General features: G+C 39.6%; 2 protein-coding genes across 7 annotated transcripts; one reads left to right on the top strand and one right to left on the bottom strand.

The window, feature by feature from the left end:
• Positions 1–1312: 1312 nt before the first annotated feature.
• On the bottom strand, positions 1313–7857 carry CEP19 (centrosomal protein 19). Its single transcript, XM_042459854.1, has 3 exons — positions 7717–7857; positions 6588–6749; positions 1313–3842 (listed from the first exon to the last, which is right to left on the bottom strand). Exons 2-3 carry the CDS (start codon positions 6715–6717, stop codon positions 3481–3483), a joined length of 492 nt encoding a protein of 163 aa, XP_042315788.1. The 5' UTR covers positions 6718–6749; positions 7717–7857; the 3' UTR covers positions 1313–3480.
• PIGX (phosphatidylinositol glycan anchor biosynthesis class X) lies at positions 7559–14004 on the top strand. 6 transcript variants are annotated; one of them, XM_042459848.1, is made up of 7 exons: positions 7559–7771; positions 9539–9674; positions 11453–11510; positions 11751–11892; positions 12166–12379; positions 12563–12663; positions 13492–14004. In XM_042459848.1, the coding sequence occupies exons 2-7, from the start codon at positions 9584–9586 to the stop codon at positions 13648–13650; spliced, it is 765 nt and encodes a 254-aa protein (XP_042315782.1). In that variant the 5' UTR covers positions 7559–7771; positions 9539–9583; the 3' UTR covers positions 13651–14004. The 6 variants fall into 6 exon arrangements, with proteins under 6 accessions (XP_042315782.1, XP_042315785.1, XP_042315787.1 ...); XM_042459851.1 differs by having other exon boundaries at positions 7565–7771; positions 9539–9638; XM_042459853.1 differs by having other exon boundaries at positions 7694–7812; positions 9539–9638.
• Positions 14005–18373: the final 4369 nt, after the last annotated feature.

The following is an 18373-nucleotide window of genomic DNA, read 5'->3' as shown; positions in this document are numbered from 1 at the left end:
TATTCAGAGTACCAACCAGCCATGTCCTCTTCCAGGGTATTTTGTTCTATTCTCTGATGTTTTACTCCCCATACCAATGGTTGGCCAGTATTCTGTGATCACTGGTGTCTTAGAAGCCTTAGGGCTTCTTCCTAAATATCTGTGGTACTTCTGTAAGCTTTTGGCTTCCCCACATTTCTTTTATGTGTGGCATCATTTTGTCTATCTAAAGATCCATACTCAGAGAACAAGCTTGCTGTTATACTGGGTGATTCAAAAGGAATGGTGCAAAAGCAAAGCTGTTCTTATTCAGTTTTGTACCATCCATTTAAAATCATCCTTTATATGTGTAGCACAGCATATGCTTTCATGGATGGATCTGATGCGGACATGTGGTAGATTTGACTTCATAAACACATATAAAACGCCATGCTTTTTGTTATTGTTGCTTTGCTTCAAAGGTTTGTCTCTGTAGAACAAAATATAAATTTCTCTCTGTTTTCAGCCTTCTGATTATTCCTCTGCTACCTAGATTGCAAGGATTTCAGGTGGACAGATATGCATGCATATACACACAAAAATAGAACAGTATTCAAGTACATTATATATATTCAGTAAAACATATCACCAAAGAACACATTACATAAGGAAAGACAGAGGCTACAAGTTGTTAGTGTAAAAAATATTGAAATGTGAGTTGGGGCAGATAAGACCTTACTGAAAAAGACTGGCAAAAGAGCCCACTCACTCACAAACTGCAAGGTTGCGAGTTCAATACCAGCCAAGAGCTCAGGCTTGACTCAGGCTTGCATCTTTCCAAGGTTGCTAAAATGAGTACCCAGCTTGTTGGGGGGCAATTAGCTTACAGTTGTAAACCATTTAGAGACTGCTTAGGCAGAATGAAATGGTATATGAATGAAGTTGCTATTGCTATTGCTGCTATTGCAAGTTGTGGGGGGGGGATAGATTAATTGAAGGGAGCCATGTGGAGTAGTGGTTTGCGTAGGTACTTTTAATAATTCATGTGACTGCTGACTGTTGGTTCCTAAATCATAACTGATATTACTCAGTGGAGAGAGCCAGTGTGGTATTGTGGTGTGAGCACTGGACTATACTACAGCTCTGGAGACCAGGGTTCAAATCTCTGCTGAGCCACTGGAACTTACTGGGTGACCTTAATTAAGTCATGTGTTCTCAGTCTCAAAAGAAAGCAATGACAAACCTCTGGACAAATCTTGTCAAGAAAACCCTATGGTAGGATTGCCTGAGGGTGGCTGTAAACTGGAAATGACTATAACAAATTTGTCAAATCAAGTAATAAGAATCAATAGCATTTATCCACTTCTCATGTTTATTTAGATGACCAGAGTCTGTACAACATATAATAACACTTTAGTATCTTATTTCCAATCTGCTCTGCACGCAGATATACCGGTAGTTTTGATGATTAATGTAAGATTTCACCAAATTACAGAAATTTACAAAACCTGACTTGTATACATTTTCAACCTTTATAACATTGCCCTCTGGAGACCAAATGTTAAATATTCTTGAATTTGTATTTTAATTATCCATACATTATTGCTCATATGGTATATTGGATGGATCCATTTAGTGATATATTGATAAAATCAGTGTCTTCATATATCCTTGTAGCTCACTTCTTTAACTACACCCCAGGATCTTTAAAGGGGTCAAGAGGAACTGTCCCCTTGTCTTCAAGAGACAGAAATGGGCTAAGAACTCTGTGTGTGTGGGATTTTACTGTACATTGCTAATTAGGCTTTCTACACATAATAGAGACTTCAAAGCTTTGCAGGAATTTATTGGAGGGCAGGTACTGCCTCTTTCCTCAAGATTTTTATACATGTGTTCCTGTAGAACAGAACACTAGAGAGCAACCTGCCCTAAGATGTGCATATTGGAAAAATGTGTACTGTAGGTTGAAGCTTACTTTTCTTTTGTCAGTACAGGGGGCTGCTAGCACTCAGGCTCCTCTTACTTGCTGAGGAGCATGAATTGTTTGGATGAATAACATCTGTTCCTGGAATACCAAAGTGATATCAACAAAGATGGAAATGATCTTAGGAAACTTTCATAAGTTTCTGCTTCCCTAATGTCATGTCCCCCAACTCTTTTTTCTTGTGGTGAAATGTTGTTACAGTATTCCTGAAAAGACTGTAAGGAAAAGAAAGAACCACTTTCAAGAAAGAGTTCATTTCTACCACAATTGTTCTTAGTTCTTCACAAATCCATGTTATTTAGGAGGTGCATATGTACTTTGGAACACAAGGCATTTGGTTGATTATGTTATTTCCTCTTGTGATGAGCAATGCACTTAGTAGTACATGTCACCCTTCAAAAGTGAAATAATACATGATTATTATGTTTCCCAATCTTAATTTTATTTTTTGCTAACATCCTTCTAGACCTGAGGCATGATACATGGACATCACATTTTTGCAGGGTTGTAGATCCTTCCTTTTACAAATGTTTCCAACAAAGTTTTCATTATAATGTTGAGTCCTCCCTCATGAAGAAGGCAATAATGTAAAAAAGGATCAGGTGAAATCCAATTATATTCTCTTACAGTGTGCCCTCAAAATCTGCACCAGAGGCTAGGAGACTCATTTTGAGGGGTACAAGAGCTGCAGAGAAGAGAAATAAATACCATTGCACAAGTGCATGAGAAATTGAATCTTGCCCATGATATATTATAAATAAGATGGATTTTTAAAAAAAGAAAAAGAAAAAGAAGCAGCATATAAAACAAGGTGGTTCAGCTAAAAAATCTCTGCTGTCCTAGCTAACTGATCAAGCTGTAGGGTGAAATAATAAATCAGACTATTTGTACAGTAACACTGCCCTTCAGCATCCTCTCAGCACTGAGTAAATGTTTGCATGCAGAGATACTCTGCACCAGCCCTAAGCAACCCTCATGGAGAATAACAACATTGTACAACACATGTCAATGACTGTGTGCAATGTACAATGCATAAGCACAATGCACAAAACATAACTGCAATGCATAACATAGCTGAATGTGTAATCCTGCTTCTGCCTTTGTCAGTGGGATGTGTCTGTTCCGCTATAGTGAATAATTTGGCCTATATATGTAGTGTGACTGACACATCACCAACAGAATACTAGTATTAGTCTATTAAGGATTTTTTTAAACCTGATATTGGCACTCACTGAAATTTTGTTGAGATGGGCTAATTCTTTATTTAGGGCTAGTGGTGTTGAAGGAAAGAACTAGCCTAAAACTGATAAAAATGATTGGGTCTAGTTGTTTTGAAATATCAAGTTATAAACATTTTTTTAAAAACCCAGAAAAGCAAAAGCTTTTATTTAATTTGACAGGGTAAATGACAACAGTGATTTGCAAGATCATTCAAGTTTCTGTTGTTTAAATACAAGGGGCCGTCCCTGTCCCCCTTGACAAGTAACCAGCCACTCCCAGTGTGACCAGACATCATAAACCCAGAACTTGTTTCTGGATCAAAACTCCTCATCTGTTTCTGTGTCCCACTCACAGGCTTCAAGCTCCTCATCCTGCGGGAATGCCACTTCAACATTGTAGACAAAATCAGGATCATCTTTCTTTTTCCTATTCTTTTCAAACAACTCATCCATGATTTTTTTCCTTTTAGCTAACTCTTTGTCATCCAGTTTGTTCAGGTCTTCTTCTGGATCAACTGTTTCTTCTTTCTTAATTTGCTCCAAACTCTGAGTCAGACTTTGTCCCTCCAGGTGGCATCTCAATAAACGGTATAACCTTTGTAGCTGTTCCAGGGAGACTCCTTCCAAATAAGCCTTGTGTCGAGGGTTATTCTTTAACTGTTCTGCTGCCCTGCTGCAATCTGCATCAAAGGAGAAAAATCAGGTAACAAAAAAAAGTAAATATCCTACCAACTTTTAGAAATTATACATTTAAATGTAATTGCCTAAAGCAAGTTCTGATAGTGTAGGAAATCACTGAGAATTGGTATATTGATAGGAGACCAAAATATAGCAGTGTACCATCTAGATCCGAGCTTGAAGCCAATTTAACTTTAAACAAAGCTGATAAGGAAAAAATAGTATAATGTACTATATAAAATGCAAAACAAAATGGTGGCCAACAGACTGGTAGCGTTCAAACTTCATCCCTATCCACAAAAAAGGGAGACACAAAAGACTGCAGTAACTAACAGAAAACACCATGGATTTGGAACAATTAATAAGGAAGGTCAAGGAAGAAAGTGCAAAGACAGCCTTACTGCAGAAAATAAAGAAAACAAAAATAATTGCCATGGAGAATCTACATAGGTTCAACCTAGATAGTGAGGAAATCAAAATAGTTAAAGATTTTCAGTACCCTGGATAAACTATTGACCAGAACGGAGACCATAGTCAAGACCTAAGCAGAACAGTGGAGAAGAGGGGGTCAGAGATTCATCAGAAACAGGGTGACCATGAGTCAAGGTCAACTAATAACAACAACCTATGTAATATAATGTAAACAAATTACCGTACTATTGTATAACAAAGAAACTGAACAAAACGTACTGCATTCATACAAAAAGGTTACTAATATCTGATGGCTAATGCAATCACCTGTAAAATTCTGGTAAGAAAGGAAGAGAGAACCAATGTTGCCAAACATATTATTTTTTATATAGATAGATACATGCCTGTTACATATGCTGCAATGGATTGTAATGCACATGACAGAGTATTATTTTCCATGGATGACTGTGTTTGACACATACAGAAGATTTGTGATATGTTCAATTCCTTACAAGTGTAAGACTATATGGCTGCCTCAAACTGATGTGTGCCAAGATGCCAATATGATGTAAGAGATGTGGTGCCTTATAAGCAATGTTAATTATAAATTATGTGCTTAGATAATGAAAAGTATACTCTTCCCTGAGGGGAGTGTATATATGTATAACTATGTCCATTTGTCTGCTCATTCTCTCATATTAAAAATCCCAAGATTACAATGTTTAAGACTTAAATGGAGTGTTGATGCTAAATCTGCCTGTTTGGACTATACTGCTGTTCATGAACTGGTAGTCCAGGCAAACAGATGGTGATGACAGTGAGCTCCACATTGATACAGATTAAACCCATAGTCCCCAGTCTTGAGGAAATAGGGGTGGGGAACCATGCCTTTTTCAGTCCACAACATCTTTTCCTCCTAAATATCTATCCAGAAAGACAGCTTCACAGCTGACCAGTGCGACAATGGAATGGTGCAGCTGTCCCAAGTTTGCAGGGCAACACAAAGGATACAACAACCAAATAGGAGGAAGAAACGTTGCATGAACCTGATAAAAATGCACTGTTCTTTTTGGAATGATGAATAGAGGTTGCCCTAAAGAGAACCTAAGATTACTATGAAAAATTCTTCTCATTATCAGTTATGTCCTAGGAGTTAAGCATTAAATTTTTGTTCATGAATGTCTTGTTGTGCTTTAAAGTAGAATTCTACAATTTAATCTACAGAGGTTGTATTAAAAGAGTACACATAATGTCTCTCAGCTGCAAAAGGAGCAGAGATTGCTTCTCATGTTACCAATATACGTGTGAATGAAATCAACAGTGATTTAGCAATTAATCTGCACTTCAGGCCTCTGAGCTTTAGGTAGGTATTCAGGATCCATATACTTATTTGTTCATTTATTACATTAGTTTAAAAGTGGGAAAAATTATTTAAATGTAAAGTATAAAGTAAAATCATGTGATTTGGAGGTCCAGACAATGAGCACTGTGCAGAGAAAGCTTATTCAAATTTGTAGAACCATGATTTTCAATGAGTAAGTATATGTGTGATGAACATTGGGAAGACACTTATAGATCAGCCCCATTGCTACATTCATCTTAACGTATACCTTCCCATAAAAGCAGGGAGATATTATGTAAGAGTTGTGTTCCCCTCCCTCATTATATCTGTTTGTCACCAAATAAATGTTGTTGGAGTAGTTGTTGTTGTGTGTCTTCAGGATGTTTCTGACTTATCGCGACCTTAAGGCGAACCAAGGGTTTTCTTGGCAAGATTTGTTCAGATGAGGTTTGTCTTAGTATGCTGAATGAGATGCTGAATGTGTTATGTGTATTAAGCAATAATGTACACTCTCAGCCTCAGAAAACCCCATGATAGCCCACTGTATAAGAAACCAGGGGCCCATACAGACAAGCCAAAATAAAGCTGCTTCAGGTCACTTTGGAGGTATGCTGTTTAAAAGATGCATGTGTCCTAAGAGTCCAGAAGCTGCACCAAAGCCACGCTCCAGTACTTAGGACTGGAGCACAGCTTTGTCACAGCTTCTGGCCTCTTAAGATGCATGTGTCATTTAAACAGCATACCTCCAAAGTGATCCAAAGCAACTTTAATTTGGCCTGTCTATATGGTGCCCTGGAGACCTTCTCCAACTCCAGCATCTAAATCAGTGGTCCTCAAACTGTGCTCTTTTGGACTTCAGCTCCCAAAATCCAAGACTATTAGCCAACATGGCTGAGCTGAAGTCCGAAATCTCTTAAAGGGCACAGTTTGGGGACCAATGGTCTAAACCCTAAGGACTAACAGTAGTAATTGTAGCAAAACAAGGAAGCGGTACCTGAAAACTTGGAGAAATTCCGAACCGGCATGATGCGCTTGCGCACGCTGTTCTTGAGCCGATCTTCATAGATCAGAACAATGGAGGGAGGCTGCAACTGGATGCCACACTTCTTAGCAACTAAGGACATCCTCAGTCTGAAGATGTGTCATTCATTTGTGCCTAGGGAACAACAACAACACAACAACACCTTGATCTTTTTTTTTAATCAGGAAAAACCTCATTAGTGTTAAAAGCAAACACTGGCAGGTTAAAAAGAGAGTGCCTTTGGTCAAACGGATTTTCCCAGCTTATGACCCTCTCTCATACTTGAGGAAGGCAAGGGCCTCAACTTCATGGAGAAACAATAATAAACGGGCTTCTATTCCAGGTTTGTTTTTTAACGCAATAAGGCCCACTAAGACAAGGCAAGGAGGTGTTTTAAAAGGGCCTTTCTCAAAGCAGAGGCTGTCTACGGTTGTATTCACACTGGAGAAATAAACCACCGTTTATCGTTATTGTAAATTTTAAGTATGTTTTAATTTTAAATTGTTTAATTCTATTTTAAGGGGGAATGAGGGTCTGGGAATGTATATTTTAATGTTGTAAGCCGCCCTGATTGCATTTCGTAGAGGGGCAGAATATGAATAATAGTAATAATAATAATAATCATCATCATCATCTGGTTTAAGTGGCATGGCTCAATGGTGTGGTCCTGTGGAATTCTAGGAACCATAGTTTGTTGTCGCACCAGAGCTCACAACAAACTACAGTTACCAGAGTTCCACAGCCTCGAGCCATAGCAGTGTCAACGGGATTCTTTCTGAAGTGTGGATGGACTACACTGGCAGTGCTCCCCAAACTGCGCTCTTTAAAGGGCTTTTGGACTTTAGCTCCCAGAATCCTAGATGGTTGGCCAACGTGGCTGAGGCTTCTGGGAGCTGAAGTCCAAAAGCCCTTAAAGGGCACCGTTTGGGGGCCATTGAATTACAGCGTCCGCGCCTCCTCCCGTCACCATAACAGCCGCTCCGCGCCGCTTCCCCAATAAGCCCCCCCGGTATTGGTGTCTAAGCAGATGCCTGTCGCGAGAAGACCCGGAAACGCTTTGGACGCTTTCGTGGTTGTTTTTCCCCGCCCCCTCTCGGCTCACCGTCCTCCGTGACTTGCCAGGGAGATGAGAGGAGAAGCGGTCCAGGCAGCAGCAGGTTGTTATTCTAGGTGGTTGTTTTGCAGACAGGCGAATGAGGTAAAGGCCTGGGTTGGGGCCTAAGGCGCTGGCGGAAGAGGCAGCCCAGTGCGTGAGGCAAGGTGGGCGCCGAAACGGAGCCTCTGGTCATTCGCCCTCTGTGCCCTGGCTCCGTGCGAGGGAATTGTGGGAATTGTAGTTTATCTGGCACCAGAGAAGCCTCAGTGTCTCGCAGAACTACACTTCCCATAATTCCCTAGCATTGAGCCAGGGCAGCTAAAGCGGTCTCAAAGTGGATTGTTTCTTTTCTTTTCTGTTTTAATCTTTATTAACTCCCTCCATTATAATATTACATATTATGTTACATTCTGTATTGCAGTTAAATTTCTTTTCATGCTGCTCCCTTGATCTTCTTTTTTTCTGTAGATCTTCTCGTCCATTTCCTCAAAGCTGTCTTCCAAAAACAACCTTTTTATTTAATTTATTTAGTATCTTATTACAGGGCCTTGTTTTTTTTTCAAAATTACAATCTCTTTTACAACTCCATATATATATATATATATATAATTATGCCTTTCTATACATTTTTACCACATCAAAATGAAAATAAAACTCTGAACCTAAATCTAGGACTCCTCCTCTAATTTCCCCATTTCTTGTTGTTTCAGCTTCCTTTTTCCCCCTTTAATTTCCCACTTCTTAATTTTTTTGGTAATAATATGCTCTTTATTGTTGTTGTTGTTTCCTTTTGTTGTTATTATTGTTGTTGTTAATCGCAACAAACTGCAGTGTGTTTTGGGCCTTAGTCTTCCCATGGCAACTGAAAACCAGTTCAGTCAGTCACTTCCTATTGATTTCAGTTGAACTTTTCTAAACATGGGTCCAAAACACACTGCAGAAATAATCTGGTTTGAGACCGCCTTAACTGCCCTGGCTCAGTGCTAGGGAATCCTGGGAACTGTAGTTTATTGTGGCACCAGAGCTTTCTGAGGGAGAAGGCTAAATGTCTCACAAAACTACAGTTCCCAGGATTCCCTAGCATTGAGCCAGGGCAGTTAAACCTGTTTCAGACAGGATTATTTCTGCCATGTGTTTTGGACCTAAGTCTGTTTGCAGCCTGGTGTGTTCCCATGATTAAGACATGATCCAGGGGTAGCCATGATGTTGGCCATATAGCAAACTCCATTAACATCCAAAATCCACCAAACAGTGATATCTTTATTGGAACAACCAAAATGCACAATATAAACGTTGCAAGCTTTCAAAGCTCCACTGACTTCTGTGTCAGGCAACATGATCACAAAGCCTGAAAAACCTACCCAAAAAACTATAGATGCCAGCCGTGAAAACCTTTGGCTTCTCATGATCTAGGAAGTTAGAAAATGCTTTGTTGTCGTTATGTCCCTTCAAGCCATTTCTGACTTATGGTGACCCTAAGGAAAACCAATAATGGGTTTTTCTTGGCAAGATTTGTTCAGAGGAGGTTTGCCATTGCCTTCCCCTGAGGAGGCTGAGAGTATGTGACCTGCCCAAGGTCACCCAGTGGTTTCATGGCCGAGCTGGGAATCGAACCCCGGTCTTCAGAGCAGTAGTCCAACACAGAAACCACTACACTGCATTGGCTCATACACGGAAAACAGTAATGTTTTTCTATTTAATCTCCTCTTGTTATGGGAATTTTCATTTATGGAGTTCTCTTAGATCATTCTTCACTGGCTCCTGGCACAAAGAGTTCTAAACTATGCAGGGAAATCAGTTGTTATATTGTGATTTATTTCCCTTACAGTTTTATTCTGAGATGCCTCAGTAGAAAAAGAGCTTGTTCCTTCAGATGGCCATCCTTCCATTATGGATGATTTTCTTCGTGTGCGTACCAGAATACATGTGTAAGTTGAAATCTGCCTTCCCCTTGAAACTAGCTGGTAAGTAAACTTCATAAAGCAGTATGCCAACCATTGCACTACTTCATTGGAGGTATGCTGCACCAGATATTGCTTAACTATCCTTTATGGATATACTGTAGTATTACATTTTGATTTAAGATATTTCTACTATTGCAGTAGATTATATTCAGAATTCAGTAAATTTGTTTTCCTGCCCTTTTTGTTGTTGATATACCTCTTATTCAGCAGTCAGTAAGAAAACCCCAGAAGAGTAACATAGCAGACATTAAATATTCTAGAAGTGGACAACTAGCCCTTGGCTGTAGTTTCTCCTGCTGAATCTGAGTGCTTTCCCCATTGCCTTTCTCTTGAGGGGAAAATGCAGTCAATTGCTTTTTGACCTCTGCTACTCTTTTCCTCTCCCTGTCATAGAAAAGAGAACATAGCCAGAACTAGGGTGCTGCTATGCTCAGTGTACTCTAGTAAGAGGCATGTATGTAGTTTTTCCTTTAATGGTAGGTGCAGCTGTTGGAAATGGTGGGAGAGATAAGTGGGATAGTGTATTTGCTACTTGGTTTAATTAGTTTTATTTATTTATTGGATTTATACCCTGCCTTTCTTCCAATAATGTGCAAGAATGCAGTTCACTGTAATATTAAATACCAGTAGATGACTATTAAAACACAAATTGAGATGAGATCAACTCTTAAAACAGAATGAATTTGAAAGCAAGTTGAAAGCATTTAAAATCACTTTTAAAGAAAATATCACAAAGGTAAGAACAGCACCTAGTCGGAAGCCAGTTTACCCCAGTAAGCAGCCAGTAGCAAATAGGAAGGCTGACACAGAAGCCCAGGCGGCCCAAAGTTGATTACTAATTTCAACTAGCAAGGATCCATTAAATAAATGGGATTTACATAAGCGTTCATTTGTTTTTGTGTACCTTCAGGTTGTTTCTGACTTATGGCAATCCTATCATGAGGTTTTGCCTCTTGAGTGTTCACTTACCGTTCAGCAGTTGATGCACTAGGTCTGTTCTAGCTGGGAATAGCAATTGGTTTTAGACCCTACAGCAGGGCATGGGCATTACGTGGCCTTCCAGATGTTGAACTGCAAGCAACTATGGCCAGCATCGCCAATGGCAAGTCATGCTATAGTTCAACAGCATCTGGAGAGTCACACAGTTCTTATCCCTGTCCTATAGTCTGCTATGGTTTCAAGAAATAATTCTCACTATACTGGGTTGCAAATTCCCAGGGCCTGGGGACACACATGGCCCCTGCTGGACCTCAGAGAACTGCATCTCTAAGCATCACCCCCTTTTATTATCTATCTATCTATCTATCTATCTATCTATCTATCTATCTATCTATCTATCTATTTTTGCTGTAAATGTCCACTGAGGATGGCAATGCTGCCATTTTTATTTGGTAGGTGCTGGCAGTATTTAAGCCCAGGAGGGATCTTTTTTCAAGAACAGAAGTAACCTAATGTCTCTACTTGTGGAAAAAAAACTGGACCTCTTATACACAAAATAAATCCAAAAATTAATCCTTTGTGAATTACCTTTTTCAGTTTTAAAATAACTTAAAAGTGTAGGGTTGTTCTACACAGTGCACTTTGACCACTCCTGCTTTATGTGATACCAGTTTCCTCATTTCCATCTCTCCTTTAAAAGGCACTCTACTCCCATTTTTAAAGACAGAAGACTACTCAAATTTTAATGTGTTGATGTGGCCTCTTCGTACTGCTAGCAAATATTCAGGATTGCTAAAACCTCAATGTATTTATCTTGTAATTTCTATTTTTCTTAATAGATGCACAGAACAAATGTCCAGAGGTTATGCAACAGGTTTTGAAAGATGGCTTTCACAGGTGGGTTCATCATAATCAGATTCTGGACAGTGCTTCTGTTACTTGTGTATTTACAAAGTTTGTATCCTTCAAACATCTGCATCTCCCTGTGGCAACATATACTACATCATATATTAAGAATTGATATGGCAAATTAAATGGGACCACAAAACTCTTTGATATTCTTTTGAGATTATTTGTATCATTTTGAAGCAATATATTGAAAGAGCTTTCTGTCTCTCTTCTCATTTTAAATTTTAGAGATCTCTTGATTAAGATAAATCTTGGTATATTTGATGAAGTCATAAGAAGCTGCACAGTGGCAATGAAAGTACACCTTCCCAGTGGACTATATGTGGATCCCTATGAATTGACATCTTTGCAAAAGTACAATCTCACTGAGGTATGATTTTGAGCTGATTTGCATGGTCAGGGAATGCTGATCTACGATAGGATATAAAATATTTAACCATTATATATACCATATAGGCATGGTTTTCCTATAGAAAGCAAATAATATTTATATATGATAGTTAACTATTCTTATCTGTGATAGAGTAGTTCTACACATTACAGATGGGAAGATTTACCAAGAGATAGGGACTGGTAAATCTCCTGGTGATTCTGAAATGATATTCTGTTGTTAACTATGTCTCTGTTTGTTTTGTTTCTACAGGCATTGGTAATTTCAGATAATGTAGATTTGGAAGTCCCTGAATACTTAGCCACTGACATTTCTGTCCTTGTTTACATGAGACCCGATCCTGAATGCCATTTCTGTTTTAGAGCATTATTACCTTTGCATTGCCGATATCACCGGCCAACAAAGGATGATGGAAAAATCTTTACTGAATTGAAGAGTCCAGAAATACTGATCCATTGCCAGAAATGTGAGAGACATTAACTTTTTATATTGGGGAACAAAACATGGGAACAGATGGAAGAGGAATAAAAAGGGAGGAAATAAGGAAGTATGTAAATATGTATTCAGAGCTGTAGAAAGTAAAAACTATGAATAATCTGATTCTTCAATATGCATTTTATTTCATGGATTTAATTTTCCCTTTTCCTAGCTTTCCAGTCAGCGGAGTGCTTGAAAGAAGCTGAAATAGAAGCTCCTTGTTCCCAGAATAATATTCATATGTGTCATTGGGATAGTGTGACGCTCAAAGCTGTACGTTCATATTTCTTTCATCCCTTGCTTATTCTTGAATCTGTCAAAACTCTGAGATGCCTGTTCCATACTAATGCCAGCACTTGGCCCAGGTAGATTGAGAAGGTTATCCTCCAATCACACATGCCAACCTAGGCCACATCCATATGGGCCAGAATACTCCGGGAGCAGCCTGGAGTATTTGGGCACTGAAGCTACCTCAAATTCCCTCCTTTACCTGGGGATTCAGGAGAGACAGCAGCACAAATTACTCAAAGGTTGAAATATATATTCCAAATAGCAAAGCTTGATTTTGCCATTTTACATAAAGGACCCCATTTTACTATGCTTTGCATTTAATGGGACTTGAACATTCATGGATTTTGGTATCCACGGGGCATCCTGGAACCAAACCCCAGTGGTTACCAAGAGCCCACTGTATAGTAAAGGGAACTGGTACTAGGAGCTTTATAAAATGGAAAATGCTGAAAGAGAGTGTTAAGTCAAAACATTTAATTAAATAATCTTTAACATTAGTGTAGTGGTTTGAGAGTTGGACTCTGGAGATCAGGGTTTGATTCCCCACTTGGTCATGACGACCCACTGGGTGACATTGGATGGGTCACACACTCTCATCCACAGAAAACTCTGTGATAGGTTCACCTTAGTGTCATCATACATCAGAAACAACGTGAAGGTACATAACAACATCGATTTAAGATATTTACATGATATTTCCAGACAAACCTCCTACAGTAATGAACACAATTAAAGCAAAGCTTATATGGAATGTCAGTTTTGAACAAAGCAAATTTTATTTGATTCTTAACTTCATCTCTTCTATTGTAGGTTAAGAACGAATTGAAACTGCAGATACCAGTTGGGTTCAAACATCACCTAACACTGGTATGCACAGGAACTTTTGTTACTACAATACTATGTTCCAGTCTTATTCTTTCAGCTCTGTGGAAACATGGACATTTCTCCTTTGTCCATTGTTCACTGTGAAACCAAACAAGTTTTTACTACTGGCTCATCATAGGGAAAAAGACTGTCTAACTACAACAGACAGACACAGGAGGCTTATGATTGGCCTAGCATCACAGATTGGGTGCAGGTCCAGTACCTTTTATTTGACTGGTGTCAAATAGCCAGTGACAAAGGATGCTTAGACTTGCAGTCTTAACAATATCAAGAGCACTGAATTTTGCCCATGCCAGCTTTACAGCATCTCTTGAAGCCTGAGGGCATGTTGAGTCGGGCATGCTCTCCTTACACAGCTCCTTGATGGCAGTGGGTAAAAAATATTGTGATCTGTTTATATTACTAATAAAGAACATGTAATGTGCTGGTCTTGTAAAAGAATGCCTAAGTTATTATGGGTGGTATTGTCTCTAGGTGATGGTGATTATTTTGTTAAAGAAAAACAGCTGTTCTGTGGAATGTGGGGTCAGATCCTAAACACATGAGAGGTCAGTAGAAATTCCAGCTGTCAGGTACTATTTCTTTAGAAGCTAGAAGGCAGGCACACAGCTGATGATCACTCTTTTTAAAATAAGGCTGCTACTTCTACTTTTGCAACCTGCTATCATCCATACAAACATGTTGAATTTGATATTTACTGCAGAGTGTTACAGTAAAAGGTCTGTGTGGAAGATGGTGCTGTTAAGGTACTGGGATAGAAACAACTAATGACTTTTCATCAAGCGTGTCCATAAAAATGAACTGAGGAAACAAGTTCGAATGCACACTGCAAAAAATTACGTATCCCTCCCCCCCACCTTCAGCAAACAAGACCTTATTGAAAACACTAGATGGTGCCTGGGGTTAAAAATACTGGATGAGCAATGGAATAAGCTACTTCCTTTGTTCTTCTTTATAGCTCAGCCTGCAAGATACAGCTTGTCCTGTGGGAGATTCTTGTACCCCTCAGTGTGTCTATGCCATGTCTGGACTCAGTGTTCATATAAGCAGACACTCCGGCATTGTGAATACAGATTTACATGTTTACACACTGTGTAGTTAGCAGGCTCCACCACTGGAGCAGGGTGTGTATACACAACTTTTCCTGACTCATAGAGGGTGATTCACTGTCAACTTTCTTTGGGTTTGGCTTGCAGAAATCGCTAAGTCTAGTGATGTGTGTCAGTGAAACATAACCTGTGAGAAAATTGCCTGTTTTCTATTCCTTCATTTTTCTATCTGGGCATGCTCAGTATTGACAAAGGCGCTACTAAAGTATTTGTCAACATGAACATACAGACCTTCAAACACACACAATAATACAATTTTGGGTGAAACTAAACTCATTTCTGTCTGTTTTTCTATCCCCAAACTGAAACGAGCTTGGCTGTTCTGGTCAGAGCCCTTCCGTCTCCCTTGTGCCACTCTGACAGGCCCCCAACCACAAAATGTATCAGAAGATGGAAGCCAGGGCAGTGGGAACAAAGGAAGTGGCAAAAGCACATAATAGTGGGAACAAGAAGCAGCAGGTAGCCTAGAGTAGAGAAGTGCTAGGCAAAATAGCTGCATCAGCCACCATTATCTTCATTTCCTCAGAATGCTTTTAGGTCACAATGTAAAATACTGTATATGTAGTCCGGAAGCATGGGAGGTAACAAAAGTGATGGCTACATCTAGGGCTTCTTTATACAGCTCTGGACCCTTAAAAAAGGTGTGTACATGTGAGGAAACTGATGGTTCTCAGTCTCTCAGAAGACCTATGTCAGTGCCAACACTAGTCCTGCTGGCCCAGGGCTAATGATTTTTTCCTGCTCATCCTGAGCTTTTTTTAAAAAATTTCAGTACTATTCTGGTATCCATTCAGATCAATTGGTGGGGATGGAACAATTGTACTCCAGGTGGGCAGGGCGCAAAAAATAGTCACTTTTTATGGCTCCTTTTTGTGCTCGGCAAAGGCTGGATCGGGGCTGCGATGTGTGCTTGCCACAGGGCCAATCCGGCACAAAAAGGGGCAGCCTGTAGAGCCTCTTAGATAATTATTTAATATCCTACCTTTCCCCTAATATGGAACACATGGCAATTCATTGCATAGACTAAAACAAAGTATACCTAAAAGCCATGATAAAAAGTGGTACAACAAGCTGTTTTATTAAACCACCACTCATTTAAAACAGTATAGAAACTTTTAAAACTATAATGAAAACAAAAGCACAGCACAGATATCCCATTAAAAGACTCTTCTGCACAGCCAGCTGATTGCTAAAAGGGCATTTAAATAAAATACCCTTCCACTTGTTGGAAGAAGGAGAGTAGAGATGGAGCAGAGCCAAGACCTGCCTACTTTGTGGAAGAGAATCCCACAGTCTGGGAGGAGCTACCAAGAAGGGTGTCTCATGAGTCCTCATGGGTTTGTGACAGTGATGAGGCCAAGAATAAACCATCCCCTAAAGATCTCAGAACTTGGACAGGTTCCTATAGGGAGCTACTTTCAGGTAGCCTGGATCAAATGTATATCGGGCCTTATATGTCATTATCAGCACTTTGAATTTTACCCAGAAATGAACTGGCACACAGTGAAAGTGTCTACAAGAGATTTACATATTCCCTGTAAGTATTCAGGACCAAAGTTTCCTAACAGTTTCTAAAGTCAGCCCATGTACGGTGCATTAGTAATCCAAATAGGATGGAAGTAAGGCATGTGTCAGATCTGACATCACAAATGGGTGCAGGTGGTGCACTAATTTTAACTGTGCAAGTGCATCCAAGCTCAAGGTTGAGTTCAGTAGTATATGCAAGCTACGAATCTGATATTTTCGTGGGAGTGAAACTCCATCCAACACAGGCTGAATCTCTCTTCCCTCATCTGCCTTTTATCTGACCAGAAAGACCTGTATCATATCTGGATTAAGCTAGAATTTGTTCACTCTCATCCATGTCATTATTAGCAGCAGGTACCAGTTTAGCTTTGCAACAGCTGCCTTGGTATAAGATGGAAAGGAGAAACAGAGTTAAGTGTTGCTAGCATACTGAGGAGAACAATTTCAAAACCCTCCACAACCTCTCTCAACAGTTTTATGTATATGCATGAGGACAGCACTGAGCTATGAGGGACACTACAGACAAGCAGGCTTGAATTTTATTATATATATATTTTTTAAACTGCAGTTCGTGCATATGGACAATGGAATGGTATATAACTATAGTTATAGTTGTTAGTAATGTTATCGTTGTTAGTAAAAATAACTATACACAAATCTATTTTTGGAAAGACTTTAGAAATGTCAGCTAGTCCATCAAAACATAGCCCCTGATTATTGACTGGGTATTAGTAGGATTAGCACATTACTATACTTGTACTACTTACATTTCCATAAGCTCCTAGTTTGTTTCTAGCATCAGTGTTGGAGTTTGAATTTGATCTGTGTAGTCATACATGGTCTAGACCTGAAGACCTAGATCTCCTCCCATATGAACCTACCCAGCAGATCTATATGCAGTAAACAGCACTGTAGGTAACTGCCAAAGTCTCACCACCTTAGTAAATCTGGTGGTACTGACTGGATCAACTGTACCTGAAAACCAACAACCACTAGGTGAGATGGCACCACAGGGAGTTTCAAACGCCCCCTACCATGAGTGAGTAGGCTTCCTATTATTTTAGAGTATTTATCTTTTTGGAAAGCATGTCAGAATAAAAAAAAGAGAAGCTCCCTTTGTGTGCCTTTTAAATGTGTTCCTTTTAAATTTAATAAGACTGACATTTGGGCCCGTACAGACAAGCCAAAATAAAGCTGCTTTGGGTCACAAGTAAGTGAAAGAAGTTGTAGCATAAGCTTTCGTAGACTTCTGCTTTCTCATATGCAAAATGTAGACCAAGTCTACAAAAGCTCCTGCTACATCTTTTGCTCATTTAGTCTCAAACGTGCTACAAGGTCCCTTTGCATACGTTAGTAGCTGTTACAGATTTTGGCCTGTTACAGACTGCCAAAATAAAGCTGCTTTGGGTCTCTTTGGAGGTATGCTATTTAAATGATGCATGGGTCCTAAGAGTCCGGAGTTCGCACCAAAGCCACACTCCATTCCTAAGCACTGGAGTGCAGCTTTTGGTGCAGCTTCCGGATTCTTAGGATGCATGCATCATTTAAATAGCATACCTCCAAAGAGACCCGAAGCAGCTTTATTTTGGCAGTCTGTAACAGGCCTTTGTTTCTTAACCAATTATCACATGGGAGCTTTGCTTCCCAAACAAACATTTTAGGGAATCAAAACTGTCATATCTTGCTCCCTGCCACCCATGTATGACACCACTCACTATATATGGTATATTGCTTTGGAGAATCTCTGAGGAGCTCACAGTGATGGCACTAGTTTGGTTCCCAGATAATCCTTAGCAAAGCAGTTTTCTATCCTGTCTTTCATACAGACAAGTAATATTTCTAACATTTGATTTGTACAGTGTGAAGCATAAAATGCAACAGGTACGTTATTACTGTTGCTGGAAAACCCTACCTGATTTCCATAAGAGGATGAGGAATAGGATATCTGCCTGTATGGTATAACTGGTTGAGGACCCTGCAAATCTGGAACTAGCTCATCCAAAGAATAACCTTGAGAGCTCATAATCCCAGGCAGAAGCTACAAGAAATCCTGCAGTTTACCAGAGGCAGGGCCTTTTCTTGATCTTTCTTGTAGATAAAATCTGCCTTTATTTTCCTACAAACACAGTACAGTAAGCCTGACTTGACCTGGTGAGTGTGTTTGGGTGTGC

This window comes from Sceloporus undulatus, chromosome 3 (assembly GCF_019175285.1).
Source record: "Sceloporus undulatus isolate JIND9_A2432 ecotype Alabama chromosome 3, SceUnd_v1.1, whole genome shotgun sequence".
In the NCBI taxonomy this organism is placed as follows: Eukaryota; Metazoa; Chordata; class Lepidosauria; order Squamata; family Phrynosomatidae; genus Sceloporus; species Sceloporus undulatus.
Note: the sequence above shows the minus strand (reverse complement) of the source record. Positions and strands in the feature narration are given on the sequence as shown.